The 16,429-nt window shown below is 34.4% G+C and overlaps 1 protein-coding gene across 3 annotated transcripts in view; it reads right to left on the reverse strand.

The window, feature by feature from the left end:
• The window catches only part of ECT2 (epithelial cell transforming 2), a 63,426-nt gene that overhangs the window by 30,334 nt on the left and 16,663 nt on the right, over positions 1–16,429 (reverse strand). For all 3 annotated transcript variants that reach the window (XM_007464706.1, XM_007464705.1, XM_007464707.1), the window contains 5 exons: positions 16,207–16,343; positions 11,183–11,302; positions 2,732–2,800; positions 1,476–1,586; positions 740–836 (listed from right to left, as the gene is read on the reverse strand). In XM_007464706.1, the coding sequence (XP_007464768.1) occupies positions 740–836; positions 1,476–1,586; positions 2,732–2,800; positions 11,183–11,302; positions 16,207–16,343 (534 nt within the window). The remainder of the gene's footprint in view (positions 1–739; positions 837–1,475; positions 1,587–2,731; positions 2,801–11,182; positions 11,303–16,206; positions 16,344–16,429) is intronic.

Consider the following 16,429-nt stretch of genomic DNA (forward strand, 5'->3'; position numbering starts at 1 on the left):
CGCTGAGCCTGCGCGTCCGGAGCCTGTGCTCCGCAACGGGAGAGGCCACAACAGTGAGAGCCCCGCGTACCGCAAAAAAAAATAATAATAATTAAAAAAATAATAATAATTTTTAAAAAAACTGACTATCCTATAACTATTCACTACTTTAGTCAGGTAATATAAAAGCATATAAATATGCCTTTCTTTTCATGCAGGCATAATTTATTCATAAAAATTAACTCTGCTATAAAAATCCCTTTCATTGATATCTGTAGTTTAAGTTTCAGAATAAACGGATGTATGTTTCAAGAGTGTTCTGCACAATGTAAGAAAAAAACAGCATAAAATGAAGCATAAAGAACTTTCACTAAGATTCAGAAAAAGACTAAATAACTTGAGACATATTAATCATCTCTGATCTTGTAATTTTGTGGGTGAATTTCGTGTGGATGTAAACTGATCGTGGAATTAGTGATGCACCATGAAACATAAGAAGACTTTTAGTAGAGAGACAAAAAGTACAATACTAGTCAATATAATTGACATCACAACAAATAAAGCATTTTAGGCCAGAGTGAATTTTTGTAGCACCAGTGATTATTCAGATTATCCATAAAGATATTTCCTATGTAAAAGATATAAGCTTTAAAGCTGAAACCTAAGAGCATTTTGAAAATGAGAAAATTTTCAAATTTTTTAGAACAAAACAATTCCATAGAAACATCCAAAATTCTCTGCAAACAGATCAGACAAGTACCATTTAAAAGTAATGCAACACTGGGTAACCTCTGTACTGGTCGGATGAGAAGTTCAACAAGGCTTTGCCGCCCACATTCTGGTTTAGCTTGGTTTATCTGAAAGGAATTAATTTATTCAATAATTACTTAAAAGGTTTTCTGCAAAGATTAGACATTACATTTATTAGATTATACTTTTATCATTTGTGCCCTGATAAGAACTAACAGGAGAAGTAGGGTGGCAGGTGTTCTCTGGCAGATTACTGTGGCTAAATAATCCCCCAAGGCCTGAAATGGCCTCCTGGCAAGCCAAGGATTAACACCTTAAACAGAGAGTGAGCTCTCTAAGCACTCTTATACATTTCATTTGAGTTTCTCTTACATCTACACCATTCAAAAGAAAAAAAACAAATTTAAAATACTAATTATGCTGATACCATTTGGATAAAGTAAGGCACTGGTAAGAAAAAAAAATCATTAAAAGCAAAACAAAACTCATTGGAAAATTTTTAGAGGTGTTTGAGAACTAAAACATGCATAAATTAAAAAAAAAAACAAAACATTCATATTCATTCAGCTGCCTCTTGGATCCTACTTGTAGCATGTCAAAACTTGTGAAGCCAAACATCACTGCCACTCTCAGGTAAAGCTAAAGTTAACAGATAACATTAAGGTGTTCTTACATGGATACATTTTTACTAAAAGTATAATTTTAATGAACTCATTAGATTTTTATTTGAAAGAAATGCACATTACCTTTAGAAAAGCATGAAATCTTGGTTTCTGTTTCTCACATTTAATAATTGTTTCCTTGCTCATTTCAAAGAAGTTCACAAAGGGAGGGTATGTTTTTACCAAATCTTTTGACTAGCAACAATTAAAAAAAAACAACACATTAATTGGTAATGGATGTTACCCTTAGTCAATGAAACTTCAAGTTTAATAATCAATAGTCAAAATCTGACATACTGGACCCAAAATAAAAGTTTAAAATAACTTTCTTCTCAAGTTAAATACAGGAATTTATTTTATAAACTTTTCACTAACTACTGAGTTAACTGCTAAACAAAATGCATCAACTGATACCCAGAGCCTAAAGCCTGAAAAGCAAATAAAGACTCAAAAAGAAAAAGAAGTATATTAAAGCTTATAGTATTGATATAAACATGACAAAGTTTTAAAACTTCTATAAGTTCAGAATATAGTAATTATAGTTGACCTATGCAGAATCCAAGAACATGCTATTATCTACTGAAGGATCCAAACCACCATTAAAAGACCAACTGTACTGGGTAATTTTTAGGTAAAATGAAAACAAAAAAAAAGGAAAATGTCTTGACTAATTGAGACTAACAGGTATCAAAAAGATATGGTACAATAATTTGCATATTTGGAATTCTCAACCAACCAGAAAAAAAACATCTAAGGGATATAGGGTAAAGATTAAAGTTAGGAGACCTCGGAAAACAAAAGTAAATGGGCAAGAATCCAAGGTAGTGAAACTTATAAATCATATCCAAAGAGACTGAAATTTATAAATCCTATTCACAGCACCTCATCCAAAATTAATATACTTTATTTGATAAACTATGTTGTTCTTATCTTAGAGATGAAACAGTTCGTTAGAAACTTTTATGCAGACACAAAGACAGTAAAAACTGCTACAACTAAGGAAAGAAATGACTAAAACTGGATTACTAAAAATTCCAAAAAAATCATTAATCTGTGGCTATTTATAAGAGGCAAATAACATGATATATAGTAAAATGTTTGTAGCACAATACAACAATTAGTGTTCCTAATGATGACCTTGAGCTATCAAGAAAGTGTTAAGACTGTATATAGAAGGCATGTTTCAGAAGACAAGAACACTTCCAATACATTTTACAAACACAACTATGTCAAAGTGTTTAAAAAGCTCTCACATTTAAATAGGTAACTTTCATTCCCTGCCAGTCCTTGTTGAGATGATACTTTAATCTGAAAACTTAAAAAGGAAATAAAATACTTACATATTTAAGAAAGATATCACCAATACTTTTGCTCTCATCCCAATTAACAATAAGGTCTTCAAGATCATCCTGAAGAAACACAAAATGGGACAAGGAGACTGATTTTGACAATCCCTTTAACATCTTTTTATATTTAAGATATTCATTTGAAAGATGCACTTTACAATGTGCCTTAATTTGATGTGTATAACAATTAATAACATTCTTTCTCCTCAACAAGAAATTAACTTTTTGTCTATGAGGAAAATATCCTTTGAAAAATAATTAAGAAAATATAAAGAATGTCACGTCAATAGGACTTAAGTCTAGGGACTTCCCTGGGTGGCGCAGTAGTTAAGAATCCACCTGCCAATGCAGGGGACAAGGGTTTGAGCCCTGGTCCAGGAAGATCCCACATGCCGTGGAGCAACTAAGCCCGTGAGCCACAACTACTGAGCCCGTGCACCACAACTACTGAAGCCCACGCACCTAGGCCCCATGCTCCGCAACAAGAGAAGCCACCGCGATGAGAAGGCCGCACACCGCAACGAAGAGTAGCCCCCACTTGCCGCAACTAGGAAAAAGCCCGTGCACGGCAGCAAAGACCCAACGCAGGCAAAAGCAAATAAATAAAAATAAATAAATTTATTTAAAAAAAAAAGACTAAGTCTAACTTCCCAGTATGATGTGGTAGTTCAATATCTTTTCTAATTATTAACTATAAAGCTGATGGTGTGATTAATTATAGAATTAATTAATTATAGAAAACTACTTTTGATCTTGCTGCTGAAACATCAGCCATTAGAAACTGTAATCTATAAAGGGGTCAGCAAACTTTACTTAAAGGGCCAGAAGATAAGTATTTTAAGGCTTGCAGGCCACATGGTTTCTGTCACACGTCCTCAACTCTGTCCTTATAGAGTGGAAGGAGCCATAGATAATACATAAATGATTGTGTGTGGCTGTGTATCAATAAAACTTCCCTTACCAAAACAAGCAAAACTTTACCAAAATCCTAAGTTGGCTGGATTTGGTCTACTGACTATAGTTTGCTAATCCCTGGCCTATAAAATTTCTCAATCATCATCCTAAAATCCTACACATTTTCAAAAATTTAGAAGACACCTAAAAGCTTTCTAGGATAATAAAATAAAACACAAATCAGATGATAAAATGAGATACCAAGAAATGACATGCCCTAATTGAAATCCTAAAAGTGACTTTAAAGTAGAAATTAATCAATAAACTTATAAAGAGCTTTTCAAAGTCTTATATGCAGGACCACCCCCCAAACACACTTTTTTAGTGGGATCCATGAGATTAAACTATTTTTACTACAATACTATGGCATTATTTGACTTTTTATTCTAATTCTCTCATAAGGATACAACAGAGTTTTCTAGAGGCTATATATATGATGTGTGATACTGCAACAGAATGAATTAAGAAGTAGGCAGGAGAAATAGTCTTCTATTAAGCCGGACAGAAAAAAACAAACATAAATCAACATCACTCCTCACTATTTGTTTTGGAAATTAGTTATTTTTCAAAAAGAACATGTTATTTATCTATCTTATAATGAGTCATTATTACTTTAAATTTATTAATGTATGTTTTGAAAACTGGATATCCACACACAAAAAAGATGAACTTAAACCCTCACCTCAGCCAAAAATGAACTCAAGATCAGTTCTAGACCTAATTGTAAGAGCTAAAACAATACAACCTCTAGAAGAAAATATAGGAGAAAATCTTCAAAACCTTGGGTTAGGAAAAAATTTCTTAGATATGACACCAAAAGCACATTACATTTTCAAAAATGGATAAATAGGACTTCATCAAAATTAAAAATTTTGGTACTTCAAAAGACACCATTAAATAAATGAAATGACAAGCAACGACAGGCTGGGAGGAAATATCTGCAAAACACATAGCTGATAAAGGACTTGTATCTATAGTTTACAGAGAACTCTTACAACTCAGTAAGACAACAAACAACACAACCAAAAAATGGGCACCAGATCTAAGCACACATTTCACAAAGGTAATATATAAATGGCTAACAAGCACATGAAAAGATGCTCAACATCATTAATCATTAGGGAAATGTAAATCAAAATCACTTCACATCCCAGAATGGCTATAAAAGAAAAAGGATAAGTATTGGCAAGAATGTGTAGAAATCTGGGGCTTCCCTGGTGGCGCAGTGGTTGAGAGTCTGCCTGCCAACGCAGGGGACACGGGTTCGAGCCCTGGTCTGGGAAGATCCCACATGCCGCGGAGCAACTAGGCCCGTGAGCCACAGCTACTGAGCCTGCGCGTCTGGAGCCTGTGCTCTGCAACAAGAGAGGCCGCGATAGTGAGAGGCCCACGCACCGCGATGAAGAGTGGCCCCCGTTTGCCACAACTGGAGAAAGCCCTCACACAGATACAAAGACCCAACACAGCCATAAATAAAATAAAATAAAATAAAATAAAATAAAATAAAATAAAAAAGAATGTGTAGAAATCTGAACTCTTATAGATTACTGGTGAGAATATAAAATGATGTAAAAACCTGGCAGTTTCTCAAAAATTTTAAATATAAGACTACCAATATGACCTAACAATTCTACTACTCCTAAGTATCTACGGAAGAGAATGAAAGCATGCCCAAACGAAGATTAGCACATAATGTTCGTATCAGCATTATTCATGACAGCCAAAAACTGAAAACAAGCTAAATTTCTATCAGTTCGTGAATGGATAAAGAAATGTAAGATAGCCGTATAATAGACTATTATCTGGCCACACAAAGGAACAAACTACTAATGTACTAAATCATAGATGAAATTCAAAAATATGCTAAGTGAAAGAAGCCAGACATAAGACACCACATATTATATATTCACATTTATATGAAGTGTCTAGAAAAGGCAAATTCATAAGAAAGTAGGTCAGTGGTTGCCTGGACCAGGGGCTAGGAATGGGGTTTACTACAAATGGGTATGAAGGATCTTAACAGGGAAGGTGAAATGCTCTAAAATGGATTTATGGTGGTGGTTGCATGACTTGGTGAAGTTATTAAAATCATTGAATCATATATTTTAAAAAGGTTGAATTTAAAGATGAAAAATGTACCTCAATAAAGCTGTTAAAAAAACTGAGGCATCTTTAAAAATACTATTAGATTTTTGTTTTAATTTCGAAAACAGTTAATACCAATAGACAAAACCCATATAGGGCTTCCCTGGTGGCGCAGTGGTTGAGAGTCTTCCTGCCGATGCAGGGGACACAGGTTCGTGCCCCGGTCCGGGAAGAACCCACATGCCGCGGAGCGGCTGGGCCTGTGAGCCATGGCCGCTGAGCCTGTGCATCCGGAGCCTGTGCTCCGCAACGGGAGAGGCCACAACAGTGAGAGGCCCGTGTACTGCCAAAAAAACCACAAAAATAACAAAACCATATAAACATAAGTTCCTCAGTCATTTTTAAGAATGAAAAGGGACCCTGAGACCAAATAATTTAAGAACCACTACCCTATATTCTGCAGATTCAGAAAAGCCAAAAGGGAAAAAATTTACTTCCAATAGCAAAAAGGTGAACTCAAGCAAGAATAATTTAACAGCTCACAGTGTCAAGAACTAAGATTTAACTGTTTAAAACTGCACTTGAAAGAAACAAAAGAAAAAGATTATAAATAAGACTAATCTTGGAACAATATAATGTAGTGAATTCTGGCACTGACTAGTTAGTTTTAAATACTGGTTCTAGAGTCTGTTAGTTTTGTACTGTTAGGCAAGTTACCTAACCTTAAAGTGCCTCAACTTTCTATTATGAAAAATGAGGATAGTAATGACTCCTATCTCATAAAGGATCAAATTAGTTAATACTTGTATACCATTTAGAAGAAACCCTAACCCTAACCCTATAGTAGTGCTCAATAAGCTACTATTAACTATATTTTCCTATGTATTTAATATAAATAAGGGAGATATTTGGAAAACTGTGTTGCAAAAAAAAACCTTATAGCTCTGCCAATATAATTTAGTGATACATTTTTAAAGTGTAAAAAATTACAGGATGGCTGCATATACTTATATAAGAATATTGTTACCAGAGAGCAAAATAATCTCTAGGGAATCCGAAAAATAGTCTACTGTTTCTGGTTAACCTTTAAATCCTCATGCTTGTTGATTAAATAAAGATCTCTGCCCTAATCAACTGTTAGCTCAGGGACTAAGTAAAGAAACTAAGGCTTAGAGACATTAATTTGTCCCAGATCACACAGTTGTAAACCAGTATTCATACTCAGCCTTGTCTGACTCCTGATTCTGTCATTCAACTTGATCTATACCACAGTTCTCCCCGTCAGAAACGGGGAGTCAGGTGGGCAGGCGAGCCCCAAACAGCATTATTCATAGTGCCATCATTTCTTACAATGTTTCTGTAGGAATATGCTTGACTCAGTTTCGGACAGACCCTGGGACACGTCTCCTCCTTGCCCATTACACAATTCTCCATCGGATGCTCCCAAAGTTACCTCCCGGCCATAAGAAAGGAGAACTCTATAGTTCTAAGACATAGAGCATAGCTCCCAAAGCGTATTGCAAAAGTAGAGGAAGTTGTAAGCAGATGGGATTAAGAAAGCTAAGCTCCTTCCTTCACTTCTTCCTCGCTAAGATTTCTTCTGTCCTGTTACCATCTATTTTTATACAAGATGGGTTTCCCTTTTGCTTAGCTCACAATACACCAAATTAGCAGATTTCCCAGTATACACCTGTTCCTGAAACAAGTACAAGGTACCTTAGGACTTACACTAAATTAACAAATAACAAAGCACAAACGCAGAAAGAAAACATTCTCCCTCCAACCCTTTCCTTTCTCTTTTGCTTCATCATAGTTCCATACAAAAGCATGCATTTGCACATCAAGGACCAATGGTGATTAGCCCTGAAAAGGAAAAATTCACACATAGGAAAAGAGGTGCTCATAACAATCTCAAAAATTCTCAACTTGGGCTTCCCTGGTGGCGCAGTGGTTGAGAGTCCGCCTGCCGATGCAGGGGACGCGGGTTCGTGCCCCGGTCCGGGAAGATCCCACATGCCGCGGAGTGGCTGGGCCCGTGAGCCATGGCCGCTGAGACCGCGTGTCCGGAGCCTGTGCTCCGCAACGGGAGAGGCCACAACAGTGGGAGGCCCGCGTACCGCAAAAAAAAAAAAAAAAAAAAAAAAATCTCAACTTAATCTAAACATTAGCATGCTAAAAGTTGGAGGCAAATTAAGAATACGGCTAAAGGTATCCACATGATATCTAGGATGACAAAATACACTAAGTTCCAGTCCTGATTTGGACATTTAAAAGTAGCATGACCAATGTTCAGCAAATATTTACTGATAGAAATCTAAGTGCCAGACAGTGGTTGTAAACACAGTGGGTAAAAAATGATTTTAGTCCTTCACAAAACATCTAAACATTAGTTTACCTGCCTTCTGAACTTAATTTATTGGTAATATGAATTGCTATTGTTATTTATTGAATGCTCAGTGTTAGGCACTATGCTTAGTGACTTATAAAAATGTAAAAACTGAGAATAAAAATTTCACAACCACCCGTGATTCAGATACTACTATCCCCATTTTACAGATAAGAAAACTGAAGCAATTAAAATTACCTTACTTCAAACCCAAATCTACTTTATTGCACAGTCCATATCTGAAACCACTATGCAATGCTATAAAATACAGATACCAGTGCTTCTCAGGAATACCATACCAATAAGATGATATGAAAACCTGTACAAACTTAAGCCACATTTACACGGTCTATTCATTTACATATTAAAAGAATAAACCTACAGCATGATAATCAAGAAGCAATACAGCATTATTAATAGTCAGGACATGGAAAGAAACTAAGTGTCCATAAATGAATTAATGGATAAAGAAAATGTGGTATATACAATGAAATATTATTCAGCCATGAAAAGAAGGTTATCCTGCCATCTGTGACAACATGGATGTACCCTGAGGGCATTATGCTATGTGAGATAAGTCAGAGAAAACAAATACTATATGATCTCACTTACATGTGGAATCTTTAAAAAGAAAACCTCATAGATACAGAGAACAGATTTTTAGTTGCCAGAGGCAGGGGGAGGAGGCTGGGTGAAATGAGTAAAGGTGGTCAAAAGGTGCAAACTTCCAGTTATAAGAAAAATAAGTCCTTAGGCTGTAATGTAGAGCATGGTGACTATAGTTAACAATACTGTTTTGTATATCTGAAAGTTGCTAAGAGAGTAGATCTTAAAAGTTCTTATCACAAAGGAAAAAAAAAACAAACTATGTGTGGTGGCAGATGTTAACTAAACTTACTGTGGTGACCATTTTGCAATACATACATATATCAATCCATTATGTTGTACACCTAAAACTAATACAATGTTATATGTCAATTTTATCTCATTAGAAGGGGGGCAAGACAACATTAGGGTTTAGAAGAACAGACTTAGAAGTTAGACAAAAAAGGGCTGAAATTCAGTGTCCAGCATTTATTATATGACTGACTTTAGAAAAATTATCTAATCTCTGTTTGTAGCAGTTTCACATCTGTAAAATGTGGACAATTATAATATCAACTTCTTGGTAATGTTCAATAGATGTGACAATACTTGATAAATGGTGGGCTACATTCAAAAGAAGAAAAAAATGTTATGCATTAAAAAAACAGAAAGAAAATACAACAAAATTTTAGGAGTATTTGGGTTATGGGATTATAGGTTTTTTCTACTCCTTTTTCCTTTTCTCCTTTATTTTACAAATAAATGTTTGACAGCACACATTGCCGTCACTGTAGAAAAAAACATAGGCTTTAAAACTTTAAACGTATGACAAACCTGAAATCAGCTAAAAAACAACTACTAGTTGAAATACTGGTAATCCAAGTTTATAAAAGCTTAAAAAATTATGTTACACATTAGAAAACTAAAGGGTGACCATTGTTTTCAAAGCTCCAGTGACTCACTAGTAAATGAAACAAAAAAGCAGACTCACAGATATAGAGAACAAACTAGTGGTTACTGGTGGGAAGACGGAAGCGAGGAGGGCAATATAAGCGTAGTGTGGAAAAAGAGGGTTATTATGGGATTATATGAAATTATGTATATGAAACTTTTGAAAACTGTAAAGCACTATAGAATTTAAAGACTCTTTCATATAGTAAAAAAGAAATTTTTTTTTAAAAAGATCCAGTCAATCAGAGAACATGATTTTCTGAATTGAGATTATGATCCTATATACATAAAAAGTATGTAACATTTTATATTGGATGGGAACTTGCACACCCAGACTGACTAAATGACTAACACAAAGTGATCCACAAATTAGTAGTAAAACACCAAGATGAAAACCTGCTTGCCTTTCCACTCTACCTTTATGCCTCTCAGTGTTTCTTATGAAAAAAAAAAAGAAAAAAAAAAAAAAACCATTCCAAGAAAATTTTAACTCTTCAAATATTCAGAATCTAACTGGAAATAAGGAGAAACTAGCCTGAGATTCTATAGCTTTTTAAGAAAAGAAAGACTCCTTCAAAATTACTTGTAATCTAGAAATAAGGTCAAGGATATTGATAAAATACACAATACAAGCATTTGATAAATTGCATTTTTATTAACATAAATCTTTTATATTTTTGTCCACAACGTGCAGTAAAATGAAAAGTAAGTTAATGTATTTGTTTGAAAACATTCTGTAATTCAGATTGATCTTTTTATTGTAATATAGAATAAACATTTAGGGAAAAGTTTTCAATTAGCAATAATAGCGTGCCTCAGATAAACCTCATTGGGTATGATACTGCCACTGCACAAAGCTGGAAGAGACATTAATATGGGTTGTTTTGAGAGGAAAACTGATAAATTTTGCTCAGGCATCACATAGGAAAACTAAGAGAAAATAATGCTAAACTACTTTTAAGCGTTCGGCTAAACCTGCCCCCAAATTACTTTACTATGAGAGATTGATACCTGGAATTCATGGACCCTTCATCAAGGGAAAATCATTAAAAAGAGGATAGCATTGTCTTACACGGTTTTGGCATTTATCTGACCACACAGATAGAGAAATGAAAGAAATGATCTCGAGTCCCTTCCAACTTCACAGTTTTTCAAATAAACCAAAGCAAAACAAAAACACACAACTTAAGATGAGCAACAGCAGGAAGATAAGAAAAATAGTACTAGCAAACACATGTCTCTATAGAAAAGACTTCATAAGGTCTAAATCCCTTATTTTCAAATTAATCAAAATCAAAACACAGGCAAACAGCAAATATTAATAAGGCACTGGAGCAAAGGGACAAATGATTCAAAGGAATAAATGAGGGATTAAGAAATTTTAAATATAAAACTTATTTAGCTAGTCAGAAGCACCTGAAAAATCATACTAAATATACACAATGTAAAAAGAATTACTTCCACACTAACACATACAAATTTACCTTTATCTTAGTGTGCACATCAAAGATATCTGGAATACTACCAAAAATAGTCTTAAGCTCTTCTGGTGCAAGGATAGGCCCACCTCGTTGTCCTTCCTCTTCCAATGGCACTTGAAATAGCTAAAAGATAAAAAAGATTAGTTTAGGTAGATTGTGGAAAATGAAAAAAAAATCTAACATACAGACAGTGATAAAGGAGAGCTATGATGTTAATGGAAAAGAAAAAAAAGTTGAAAAAAAAATACTTCTCCCTAAATTTGAGACCTTTTCTCATAACATTTTCTAGTCTGTTTTATCCTATTTATTTATTCATCTCTGTGTGTATATACAATCTTGTAATAAAATGTTACATTAGGGCTTCCCTGGTGGCGCAGTGGTTGAGAATCTGCCTGCCTGCCAATGCAGGGGACACGGGTTCGAGCCCTGCTCTGGGAAGATCCCACATGCCGCGGAGCAACTAGGCCCGTGAGCCACAACTACTGAGCATGCGTGTCTGGAGCCTGTGCTCCGCAACAAGAGAGGCCGCAATAGTGAGGGGCCCGCGCACCGCGATGAAGAGTGGCCCCTGCTTGCCGCAACTAGAGAAAGCCCTCGCACAGAAACGAAGACCCAACACAGCCAAAAATAAATTAATTAATTAATTAAAAAAAAAAAAAATGTTACATTAGAATCTAATAAAAGTTTATCACAGTTCTATAAATCATTAAAATTGTTAGTAGGATTCACAGTAATTTCTACTTTTTTATTCAAGTAAGTAAGGAACAAAGCAATAAGCAGTCATACACTTAATGTAAGTACTAAATGTTTTTAAATGATAGCAAAAAAACTTGGTTTAGGGGGAGAAGACTGGATGTAAAGCTAGAAGACCTATTTATAACCATGTTGATCTAAGTGGAGCTGAGGCAGTGATGCTAGCACTGGGGAGCGGCTGCAAATATAGATCATCATTAGCAGAGAGGTGTGACTGCACAGAGACCATAATAAATCAATTGCTTGCAGACTCACATTAAAACGCTGTCAGAAGTGGCAAGTGAAAACAAGCTCAGCAAAAAAGAAAAAAAACAAGCTCAGGGCTCCCACTGATTCTGCATTATGGTGAGTTGTATAATTTTTTCATTATATATTACAATGTAATAATAATAGAAATAAAGTACACAATAATCTAATGCCCTTGAATCATCCCGAAACCATCCCCTGCACCCCCACCATACATGGAATAATTGTCTTCCAGAAAACCGGCCCCTGGTGCCAAAAAGGTTGGGGACTACTGTATTATATGATTCCATTTTATGACATTTTCAAAAACCACAAAATTATAAAAATGGAGAAGAGATCAGTGGTTACCAGGAGGTGGAAGGAGAAAAGGGTGTGACATAAAGGAACAGTACCAGGAGTTTTTTTGGGGGATGGAAATATTCTGTATCCTGATTGTAGTGGTGATTAAACAAATTTTCACATGTGTTAAAATTCATGGAAATGTACATCAAAGAGTCAATTTTACTATATAATTAATAAAATTTGACTTAAATTTTAAAATGTTCATTGACTATTCAAAGTAAAAATAATAATGTATTATTGTGTTCTTAACATGTGGAAGTAAAATGAATGACAACAGCACAAAGGGCAGGAGGGGACTGAAGGAAGGAAGGAAGGGGGGAAGAAAGTACATTCTAAATAGTAAAAAACTTTAATAAGATTATGAATCGTTCCTATTTTTAAGAACGACTACAATTCGACAACAGTTTATCCCCCCTTAAAAAAAAAGTATATATAAAAAAGTTGGTCTAGGAAAAGCCCTCATGAAAAATCTCAAAACTTTTCCATGTGACTCACTCAGAATCCCTTAAAAAAAAAATATATATATATATATATATATATATATATATATATATATATATATATGTATATATTCAGGCTTTCCATTTCTGTAAGTATGGTGAAAGCTACCTGCTGAAAACAAAATACTGAAGAAAAACCTCTTTCTAAACACAGCGATAAGCTGACAAGAAAGTGAGGTACCTTCGGAGGCCAAAATCTAAGTGAAAGTAGAAAGTTGAGTACTAAATCACCTTTTGCCTCAAGGACATTTGCCTAAACCGATGAAAGTTAAGCTTCACCTATAAAAGCCTCAGTGGCAACAGGAGACCAACACAAAAACTAGTTTCCAACATACTAACAACTTCCAGTAAAATTAAAAGTGTGTTTAACCAATGATCCAGAAATTCCAGGTTTTTGCCCAGAATATGTTCTCAAGGAGCCACGAAGAATATTCACAGCAGCACTACTAGTAATAGTAAAAACAAACAGCAACCAAACACTAAAACAAATTTCAATGTCAGCAACGAAACACTAAAACAAATTTCAATGTCTATTAAAAATAAAAGTTAAAAAAGTTGAAATATTCATACAGGAAAATGAATTACTGCTACATGCAGTGACACAGATGTGTTTCGAGAACATTTCTATCAAGCGAAAAAAGCAATTCACTAAAAAATATATACTGTTACATTTGATGTTCTACACATGTGATAGATCTATAAGGAAAATGATAAGCACAAAATTCCAGATTACAGTTATCACTGGGAGACGGGAAAGAAATGGAATTGGGAAAAAACACAGTAGGGGATGCAAAGATATCTGTAACCATTTATAAGCATTCCTTTATCTAGTCAACATTTAATTAAAATTCCTCAACAAAAATATTCAGACACCAAAATACATCAAGATTCATTAAAACTTCTCAGTATTCTTAAGACTCAATACCTTAAAACAGTTCTGTGTTTGTTTTAATACCTCATATAAAATTAGTTAGCCAAAAAACTATTGATTCTACCTTTCCAATATTTCTCAAATCTATCCTCTTTTCATTCTCACTGATACTATCCTAAGAAGTTCAGGTTCTCAAAATCTCTAACCAAGACTGCCAAAATAACCTCCAAGTAGATCTCCTTACCTCCACAATTTCCCCTTCTTCAATACCTCCTTCAAAGTGAACCAAGTTCCCTTCTAAAATACAAGTCAAGTGATATCATCCCCCCTCCCATCAAAAATTCTTCTATAATTACACGTGACACACTGTACAAAGGCCTTCTCCAGTCTGGCATAAGCAGTCTTAACTCTCACTGTATCCATACTCCAACCCCTATCCCAGTCCACTTAACCCACCCTCAACTCTAATCCCCCTAGACTACTCTGTAATACCTTGAATGATACATATCTTCAGTGGTTTGTACTGTTGGAATAATCTCAAATACACTTCCTACCATACTCTTTGCATGCACCAATCATAATTATGCTTTAAAACTCACTTCAATTTCTATCTTCTTTATGATACTTTTCCCAATGTTCAACCATTGAAAATTCCAGACCAAACCTTCCCTAAGCTGGAAGAGGAGCAAAATTCTCACCATACAAATCTCCAAATACCTTAACTAAACCTCCCTCATGAAGTTCATAACCTTCCACTTGGTATTATAATAGGTGTGTATGTTTTAACTCCTCTTCCAGTCTAAGTTCCTTTAAAACAGGAACCCTCTTAACACTTGTCACAAAACTTTATATTAATAGGTACCTAAGTATTATTTGGAATACATCAACAAACTTCTGGAGAGTCACTTAATTTGGGGGCTAAGTTAAAATTAAGCTATTCCAAATCCAAACTAAAAAAAAAAAAAAAAGACACATTAGTCCTAAAAAAAAAAAAGCTAAAAAAAAACACTATCATGAATTTAGACCACAATCTTTTAAATAAACTTAGGTGAGTTTATACTAAGCACAGTGGTATGAAAGTCTGTCTACAGTGTAATAATTACAAGTGCTTTTAAAAAAGAAGTTTTAGTGAATTTAATTGATATGCAAATTAAAATTGTGAAACTCCAGTGCCTTTACCACAGCCTGAAAGGATTTACATTTCTAGGTAATAAATGCTACCAAAGTACATGAACAGTGTATGCCAAAGGGATTTTCTGCTACTCAACCACATTTTGGCTGACTATAAAAACTTCAACAAGAAACTCATCTAGGATGATTTCCCTTGAGGAAGAGCAGAGCTGACTTAAAACAAGTGAAGTTTAATATAGCAGAGGGCCTCATAAAACCCTGACTACTGCTAAACAAATTAACTGTGAAGAATAATCTCTCTGTGAATACCAAGAAAGAAGTCTTTTCATTTCTTATTCATGCATTTTATCAATGGTACAAGCAACTAAAGGCCATTATACTGGACCTTAATGAGATATATTAAGATTTCAAATAGAGATCAGTTAAAAATTAAACCCAAATCAGAAACTCCCTATCATTTTTCTATTCAAAGTCAAGCTTGGTGGTATCAACCTTATTTTCCTGACAAACTATTTCCTTCATTACCAAAGTTATTCCTTCTTTCTACAGATTCCAAAATAATGTCCTATTATTGTGTCTTTCAGAACCTTGAATTTTGATTTATTCCTTAATATCTTCTTCAATCTCAACCTACAAGGATTCATTAGAATTGTTTTTCTTCAGAAATAACTTCATAGTACATTTTAATATTAGTAAGCAATGAGTCAACATTTGACTACTGCGTAATTTAAGAAAACTCGACACAGTAAAGGATTACAAAAAAAAATTACTGACAACCATATTGTTATGCTTCATTGCTAATTGCTTTTCCATATATATACAGTACTAAATAAAGCAACGACTCTAGAATACACATTATCAGAAAAAGCTACCACTTCCAAATATAAATGCAGTCTCTTGACATGGAAGCTGCTAAATTCTGAATTAAACTCAGTCCCCTCTAAGATTGTCTATTGAGGAACCTTCTCTCTTTAAAGTCACTATTAAAAAAAGATGCTATTTCTGCATGAATAAAACGCTACTCTTAGTTATGCCATTTCCCTAAGAGCAGTTTTTGTCATACATTTTCATTTTTAATATCTGTTCAGATTCTGTGCTTATATAATTTTCTTATAAAAAATAATACCACTTAGATTATTTTACTTATAAACACTGGAACAGAGATCATTTTTCCAAACTCTTACCTGAATAATTGTGGCCAATATATTTACGTAATTACTTTCAGTCTGATAGAGCTCTCTTGCAACTTGCCACCTGGCTGACTGCTTTGAAGGAACTGGAGTAGAATTTTTAGATGACTTAGTACAAGACTTTGGTGTTTCTAAAAGGTAAAAAGGAGGAAAGATTTAAAATGGAAGTCAGATGTAAGTACCAAACACTGCACAAATTTAACAGAAAAATAGGGAA

This window comes from Lipotes vexillifer, unplaced genomic scaffold (assembly GCF_000442215.2).
Source record: "Lipotes vexillifer unplaced genomic scaffold, Lipotes_vexillifer_v1.1 scaffold37, whole genome shotgun sequence".
Taxonomy (NCBI): domain Eukaryota; kingdom Metazoa; phylum Chordata; class Mammalia; order Artiodactyla; family Lipotidae; genus Lipotes; species Lipotes vexillifer.